We start from the raw sequence: 9,101 nt of genomic DNA on the forward strand, positions 1-9,101 counted from the left end.
GCTTTCACGAGTAGGCGCCATCACGATTCCCGAGGGTGAAAAATCCGAGTTGTGACAGCTTAAATATTATGTTGGATTGAGCCGTACGACCTCGATATAATTTGCGTATGATAAATCATTGGAATTCATTTATAGTTGATATTGTTCATTTACTTGAGTCATAAATTGTTAAATGATGGAAATAAACTTGAGATGTGTTCTTTACGGAAAAAGTGCTTATCATGCCTGTTTTTGAGTTTTCTGTTATATTTATGTAACCCACGCTTAGTTATTATTTTGACATCTTATTGTTAGCCAATAGTAAGTGTCAAAGTCGACCTCTCGTCACTACTTCTTTAAGGTTAGACTGGATACTTACTGAGTACATGTTGTTTATATACTCACGCTACACTTCTGCACTTAAATGTGCAGGATCTGAGGCAGGTGCATCTGGATATCAGTCCGACGCACATACTTGATCCTTGCCACGAGACTACGCGGTGAGCTGCCCTTCCAAGCCGTTCTGCAGTAGCCAGAGTCTTTCTTTTGTTTTATTGTTCTGTCTATTTCATTTCAGACAGCAGATTAGAAATCTTTTGTATATTCTATTAGTAGCCCATACACTTGTAATACCAGGTCTTGGCACACACCAGTAGACTTATGATTTTGGTTTTATTTCTACAGTTATGAGTTGCTTTCGTTTTAATTACTTTAAACCTGTTATTTATTATATCTTTTAAATTAAGGAAGTTATTTACTTGAAAAACTTATAAAAATGGGAAATCACTAAATTGTTCACTGTTGGCTTGCTTGGCAATGGTACTGGGAACCATCACGGCCTAAAACAGAATTGGATCGTGACTCATAGTATTGCATGTTACTACTCCCTCCGTTTCATATTATATGAGGTAGTTTGACTCGACACGGAGTTTAAGAAAAAAAGACTTTTAAAACTTGTGGTCTTAAATGTTTAAGGGGTAAAAAGTTTGTGGGGTCATGACATTTGTGTGGCTATAAAACTTCTCATTAAGGGTAAATGGGTAAAATAAAATAGTTTAAAGTTGAATTATTTCCAAATTTAGAAATATGTCATTTGTTTTGGAACAGACTAAAAAAGAAAGTACCTCATTTAATATGAAACGGAGGGAGTAATTGATAACATCGTGAACGTTAATATCATTTGAATATTTTTTCTGAAAATAAATAACTCAAATTTATATTTTCACTTGATAGATCTTCATGTCTTAGTTCTATATCTTTATATTATCATACATTTATTATCTGCTATCTAAAAATAATTTTATATTTGCTCATGAAGGAGTGATATTTTTAAATTGTAGTGTTGATAAAATTCATTGAGTATTCACTTTTAAGGAGGTAAATATGTAGTTTGATAATATTTTTCAAGAAATGTGATTTTTAATTATTTGAAAATTAGGATGTTGCAGTTAATTTTAATTTCATAGTAACTTTAACAGTATTCCATTATTTTAAAACTTATAAAATATGCTAGATAAATTATTTTATATGAGTTTCTTTAATTCTTTTTAGTTTTCTTGAAATTTTAATATATCTTTTTATATTTGTTGTGTAATAATGCTATATTATTAATTCATAAATTTTAAAAGTAAAAGTCTGTGGGATTTATGCCTCATGTATTGAGGCTTTTGTTTCGCCCCGTATTAAGTAAATTGTTTCACCTCACACCCTCGCCTTTTTAAAATATTGACTAGCATTCACTTATAATTTTCTTGTCTTTCATCGTAGCCAAATACTAGTCCAAGTTGCCTTAATTTTCATATGCAAAGTTTTTTATTTGTGGCTCGTTTAGTATGGAACCAAAGGCTAGGATTATTAGTACATGGGTGAACTATTAAATAAGTGGGAATCAATCTCTATTTTTCTTGATAAATACTTTAACCTTTAACCAAGTTCACCATTCAACCTTTTTGAAATATGAGCGCCAAAATTAATATTATACCAATTTAAAAAAAATATATACATAAAATATCTAAGTTTTTGTAGAGACCGTGTGTTCAAGTGCTCCATAATCTCTCTTATAAATTCTCCCATGTATGGAACTATAGAGGAATAGCAGGATTATCTTCTCCGAGTTAGTTGTCCGATTACAAATTGGGAATCATGTGAAAGTGAAAAGTGGAAAAAAAAAATTAGTAGGTAAGTGACCTAACATACAATATAGAAAATTATATTGTAAATTAACTTATCCTAGTAAAAAAATGTTATTTCTTTCTCTTGATTTGGCGCAAAATATCATCATTGATACGAATATTGCAAATATAGACAATCACCTACTTGTTAAAAATTAATAAAGACAAATCACCTACTTGTTAAAAATTAATAAAGACAAATCACCAACAAGAAACTAATTTCATAAAGAAAAGTACTACTAACTATCATATATGATAAAATCTTGTAATATTAGAAGGAGCTTAAACCAAATACTAATTTCATAAGGAAAAGTACTACTAACTATCATATATGATAAAATCTTGTAATATTAGAAGGAGCTTAAACCAAATAATAATGTCAATTGAATGTATATAAAAATAAAATTCTCTAAATCGTTCTCCGTTTATTCCAAAATATTTTGTTCTCTTCCGTAAAAGAATCTTCCAAGTTCCCCACTAGCATCTAAAACACCATATTTTGAGATAAAAAAACCATAGTCATTATACGCCGAACATTTGATTAAGAAATACTCACGTTCATTCACTATACTTGTATTCATCAACTTGCACGATATTTGATTACTCTATATTAGTTTCATCCAATTTTATTTTATTTTTTATAATTCCTTTTTGGTGTTTATGTTTATCATTGAAGCATACAAAACAATGCAATAAGACAAACCCCAGTTGGTAAGAATAGAATTTATTGTAAAATATTTACAAATTGATGTCCTTATAAAGCCAATGGGCTACAGAATCTTAAAAGCAAAGATTAGGATAGGCATTTGATGTCATATCGTCGAGCTAGGAGATAAAGTACAAATTAAATACAACATTATCTTTAACACTACGAATTAATGAAAAATTTAAAGGGTTTTGCTCTTGTGTTTGTTAGAACATGCGCAGCGGAAGCAAGCATACAAATCAGACATCAAATACATGTGAACTAGACAACGCAATAATAACGAGATTAGAAGCACTAACCTCTTGAAGTAGTTACACAAACCTTCCAAGCAGCACGAATTCAGGGCTGCAGTCTTCTACTATTTGCCTAGTAAAACCTTGGACGATTTTGCTATTGGGTGGGCAAGAACAATACAACTGAAAGGTAAGTTATTAGGTGAAACTAGTCTTCCTTTAATAGACCCGAAATTAAGCCACAATAGGAGCTAAAAAATGTGTAGGATTCTGCAAGTAGAATCCTACTCTAACTCAAAAGGATAACTTTTCTCCCAAGCTACTTTTTACCCAAGTCTGTCCAGGTTTTTACTAGGTATAGCAGGGACCACAGAAATAATAAGAGGCTACTAATTATAGTATGAATTCGAAATTGACATGAATTAATTCTTACAATAATTAATTGCAATTTATTCCACTAAAAAACTGCAATTGAACTCCTCAATAAGAATTTCGAAAATTCGTTAACACTTATTTTACTCCCCATGTTAAGATTTCAAATACCAGTTAATTAAATTAAATCACTGAAAATTTAATTCAATTAACTAATTAAATCCTTTATAATTCCGCTTAAACTATTTCATGTGACGGATACAAATCCACCGGCCGGGTTTTCACATGAAAACTTATAATCTTACATAAAGGGGTATCATTAAACCCAAAACCGAGTCATGGATTCTATCAACTAATTATTATTCACAAATGTTATTCGTTATTGTCCAATCTATTAGGCATATACTAACTCTAAATAGAGTCGTACCTTTTGATAAATCAAAACAATAAACAAATTACATTGATCATAATAATTATATCAAGATTAGGAGTATAAGCTCATTTAATGAATTAGAGAAAATGTTTTATATATTCAGTACAAAAATATATTTTCTCTACTTGGTCCGTTTAATATACATTGAGTATACTAGCACAAGAAGTTGGAGTAAAACTACTCTCATAATCAAGACAAATTATACGATAATCTTGTGCTACAATCATCATGATATTTTGTCCAACAATATCTTTGATTGTGAACATAGTTTATTAATTATGAGAACCAACAATTTAATCTTCTGTGCATGAGCTAAGACTCCATATACTAAATTGTCTACTACATAACTAGAAGGACACACATGTAACAAATGATCTATTTAAAATAGTACTTTATTGAATTGAATAAATTAAATAAATAATTATTCCATAAAGAATAAATTATAATACTATGTCTAAACCGCATAGTTAATAGTATATCCCAATAATCTCCCACTTAGACTCATAATCATGAGTCTACTACTCTAACACCCATTCCTTCTACATACTTGTCAAAAATCTTCTGTGTCAAGCTCTTTCAATATAAAGTGCTTGGGACAAGCCTAATATCCTTTGCTTGCGATCTCGCAAAAGCTTGATCCCAAGGATATGTGCTGCCTGTCCCAAGTCTTTCATATCGAAACGTGAGGACAACCATTTCTTTACTAAATTCAACATGCTCACATTATTTCCTATGAGCAAAATATCATCTACGTACAAAACCAAAAATGTAACTTTATCTCCATTCCACTTTTTATAGACTCAAGACTCATTTTCACATTTATCAAAACCGAAGGTCTTAATTGATGTGTCAAAACAAGTGTTCCATGCCCTAGAAGCTTGTTTCAATCCATAAATGGGTTTCTTTAATTTACACAACATGTGCTCATTGCCACTTTTTATGAAACCAATTGGTTGTGCCATATAGATACACTCATCAAGACTTCCATTTAGAAAAGCGGTCTTGACATCCATTTGTCATATCTCATAATCGTAATGAGCATCAATGGATAAGAAAATCCTAATGGATTTAAGCATGGCTACCGGCGAAAAAGTTTCCTCATAATCGATCCAATTCTTTTTGAGTAAACCCTTTTGCAATAAGCCTAGCTTTAAAAGTTTGCACTTTTTCATCCACTCCTCTCTTTTTCTTATAGATCCATCTACAACCTATGAGTTTGACTCCAGTAGGTGATTATACAAGATCCCAGACTTGATTGGAGTACATGGAATCCATTTTAGATTTCATAGCATCAACCCATATTTATGCACTCTGCATCATGTAGTGCTTTGTCGTAATTAATAGGTTCTGTATTAGGCTCTTCAGGGATTCTATCATAAGATTCTCCCAAGAGCGCAAACTGGAGAGGTTTTCTAATAATTCTCCCACTACGACTAGTCACTACAGGTGGAGGCTGATTTTGTTGTTGAATCACATCATCATTTCCTGGAACTGAAGCCTCAATGTTATCCTCCACACCTTGCGGTGCTGGGATATCATTAACTTCTTCCTGGAGTGTAGGTTGCATAATAATTTCAGGTTGTTCAACAATCTGAGGTTGCTCAATACTCTGAGGTTGCTCAACATTACTCCCACTACTTTGGGGTAGTGAGATGTCAGGCAATTGCTCTTGTGCAATCTGCTGCCTATTGACATTTCTCCCACTACGATAATGCAGTGGTATGTCAATACTGGCTTCCGGGATACATTCTAGAGATGAGTCTTTAGTTACTCCATTGTTTAATTCCTGTAAAACTAGTTTACTTCTAGGAATATGGTTCGTTATATAGTCCTCTTTTAAAATCTGACATTTGTCGTAACAATTACCTTCTTTTCTTTGGGACAATAAAACAAACCGCCTTTTGTTCCTTTTGGATATCCAATAAAAATGTATACTTCTGTCCTTGATTCCAATTTATCCGCTTTCCCTTTCAGCACATGTGCCGGACAACCCCAAACCCGAATATGCCGTAAACTTGGCTTGCGCCCAGTCCACAATTCTACTAGAGTTGAAGGTACTGACTTTGAAGGAACCAAATTTAGAATGTAGTTTGCTGTTTCTAAAGCATATCCCCAAAAGGAAGAAGGCAAATCGGAATAACTTAACATTGATCTAACCATTTCCATAAGGGTCCTATTTCTTCTTTCTGCCACACCATTTTATTGTGGTGTTCCTGGGGCAGATAATTGAGATATAATTCCATTATTTGATAACTATTTTATGAATTCCGCAGAAAGGTATTTACCACCACGATCAAATCGCAATGTTTTGATAAATTTATCATGTCGTTTCTCCGTTTCCGTCTTAAATTCTTTGAAATTTTCAAAGCATTCAGACTTATGTCGCAACAGATAAATATATCCATATTTTGAGTAATCATCTGTAAAAGTCACAAAATACTCAAAACCACCTCTTGCTTGTATATTCATAGGACCACACAAATCAGAGTGAATTAATTCTAGCTTATCACTGGCTCTATTTCCTTTTGTGGGGAAATGTCTCTTGCTCATTTTGCCTTCTAAACAGGATTCACATGTTGGTGGTGACTCCACTTTCAATGAACTCAAAGGTCCATCAGAGACCAATCTCGAAATTCTATTTAGATTTATATGGCCTAGACGTAAGTTCCATAAATAAGTTTGACTCAGTTCAGAAATACATTTTCTTTTATGTGGTAGATTAATGTTATTTAGTTCTTTTGGTTGTTGTAGCACATGAGGAGATATATCAAGAATAAAAAGGCCATGTACTCTAGCAGCAGTGTAGATAAAATGTTTATTAAACTTAATAACAGCAGAGTTATTAGCAAAATAAACATTATAACCAGCATCCATTATTTTCGAAATCGAAATCAAATTCCTTCTAATAGAAGGTACATAGAGAACATCTTTTAAAACTAAAGCTCTATCACTACTAAACTAAACTCTAATATCTCCTAAAGCTAAAGCTGGTGATGGCTCGCCATTGGCTTGAAAAACGCAAACTTCATTCTCACTTAGCCGCCGCGTTTCCTGAAACCCCTGCAAAGTAGTGTAGATATGATTAGTGGCTCCCGAATCTACACACCAAAACATGGTAGAGACAGCCGCTAAACAAGTTTCAACGACATTTAAATTTGAATTACCTTACTTATTCAACTTTGCCAGATAGGCAGGGCATTGCTTCTTGTTATGCCCAGGTTACTTGCAATGATAGCACTTGCCTTTGGGCTTTTTCACACCAGCCGCACCACCAGGTGCCAGAACCTTTTGAGCCTTCTTTTTTTTCTTATTGCCTTTCGACTTAGAAACTGAAGCTTTCTCAACATTGAGTGCCACAACTGGAGCTTGTTGTATGATAATAGATTCTACCGCTTGCAACTCATTCAACAATTTCGCTAGTGACAAATCCATTTTGTTCATATTATAGTTCAAGCAAAACTGTTGAAAACTGTCAGGCAGAGTCTGGAGGACCATCTCAACTTGAGATTCCTTATCAATCACAGCTCCAAAGACCTCCAGTTCATTCAGAAGACTCATCATCTTCAGAACATGGTCCCTGACCGATGATCCTTCAGCCATCTTGGTGTTCAAAAGGGCTTTCATGTCTGTCTGCTTAGCTGTACGATTTTGCTCACCGAACATCTCTTTGAGACTTTCGAGCATATCATAAGCAGACCCCATAGACTGATCCTGATGTTGCAAAACATTAGCCATAGAGGCAAGAATGTAACATCGCGCCATCTCATCAGCCTTAACCCATTTGTCATAGGCCTTAACCTGATCATCAGTGGCATTTTCAGGTTTTTCTGGGCACTCCTCAGTGATTACAAATTTGTAACCTTCAGCAGTTAGGACAATATCAAGGTTCCTTTTCCAGTCAACATAATTTGGTCCTTCTAACTTGTTTTGGTTCAAAATTGAGGTAAGTGGGTTGAATGAAGACATGGTTAATCTGAGAGATATTCACATTAAATAGATCATTAGTTATGTATTTAGAATGATAAAAAAGGCACATTACACATATAACCATGCTCATTGAACAGTTAGATTAGTTAGGAAAACTTAACTATTCATGCAAAATATATGAGTGATGTAAGATATTAACCCCATAAATTTAAACAGGACCAACTCAAATGGAGAGTAAACTGTTAATTTAAGATAGGTAAATATCATTTTTATAAACTTTAGTTTCATTCAATCAACATGTAACTCAGTTGGAGAGTTAATACAAGTAATGAAATAACTAGAGGCAAAACTACAGTAATCATCTATAATGAATTTATTCGATGTGGAAGAAGACCTATGTCAACATATAAATTCATTATATTACTGTAAAACATGATTGGAAACAATGGGAATTGAACCCTACCATCACAGATTTCTATTAATATTTTTTTATTAAAAAAATTCTAAAAAATAGAAAAAAGGCCAAAACTCCATCTAAACGATCCTGAATGCCCAAAAAACGATGTACATCAGTTTTTTAAGTTGGGCCGTTTCTGATGAACCTACCAAAATTAAGGTCAATCGGAGTTCAACAGAATTTCAGAATTCGTCGCGTGACTAGAATTCTGTTTTTGGCGTTTTAAGGGTTTTTAGTTATTTTGACTTGTTCAAATCACATAATATACTGATGTTTGTTAACACATGATTTTAGAACTCAAAATATTTTTTTTATTTAATAAAAACATGTTTAGACAGAATTGTAAAAACAATATGTTTTCACTAGTCAAAATGGTACTGTTCATAATTCTGTATATTAATCCAAACATACAGAACTAATATCATACAAAATAGTCAAATTTTTATTAATATAACACTGTGATTATGGACAAAACGCAACTAAAACAGATTAATGGTATTAATTCACTGCTTATGCATATGTATATTAACCCATAATTACAGCATTAATAGCATTCAAAAACACAGTCATGTTTTTATCAAAAAAATTGCTATTCAGCAAAAAACGTAATTTGAACAGACTGTTATTTAAATATAAACCATTTTTTATATATGTGTATATTAATTCATAATTTCAGAATTACAGAATTAAGATACTAATAAATACAATCACATTTTTAACATAGAATAATCATCCTAAACATGTATCAATAAATAACACATTTTAATATTACTCTATGCATGTTGTATTACATTATCTAGTTAGATGTAAGACGGCGTCTGAT

The 9,101-nt window shown here is 32.5% G+C and overlaps 2 protein-coding genes across 2 annotated transcripts; both read right to left on the reverse strand.

Annotated features, from left to right (window-relative positions):
* Window positions 1–5,185: 5,185 nt before the first annotated feature.
* On the reverse strand, window positions 5,186–6,054 carry LOC142164275 (uncharacterized). Its single transcript, XM_075221969.1, has 2 exons — window positions 5,761–6,054; window positions 5,186–5,680 (listed from the first exon to the last, which is right to left on the reverse strand). Exons 1-2 carry the CDS (start codon window positions 6,052–6,054, stop codon window positions 5,186–5,188), a joined length of 789 nt encoding a protein of 262 aa, XP_075078070.1.
* A 798-nt stretch (window positions 6,055–6,852) lies between these two features.
* LOC107766266 (uncharacterized) lies at window positions 6,853–7,860 on the reverse strand. Its single transcript, XM_075221974.1, has 2 exons — window positions 7,137–7,860; window positions 6,853–6,992 (listed from the first exon to the last, which is right to left on the reverse strand). Exons 1-2 carry the CDS (start codon window positions 7,858–7,860, stop codon window positions 6,853–6,855), a joined length of 864 nt encoding a protein of 287 aa, XP_075078075.1.
* Window positions 7,861–9,101: the final 1,241 nt, after the last annotated feature.

Source organism: Nicotiana tabacum, chromosome 1 (genome assembly GCF_000715075.1).
Source record: "Nicotiana tabacum cultivar K326 chromosome 1, ASM71507v2, whole genome shotgun sequence".
In the NCBI taxonomy this organism is placed as follows: Eukaryota; Viridiplantae; Streptophyta; class Magnoliopsida; order Solanales; family Solanaceae; genus Nicotiana; species Nicotiana tabacum.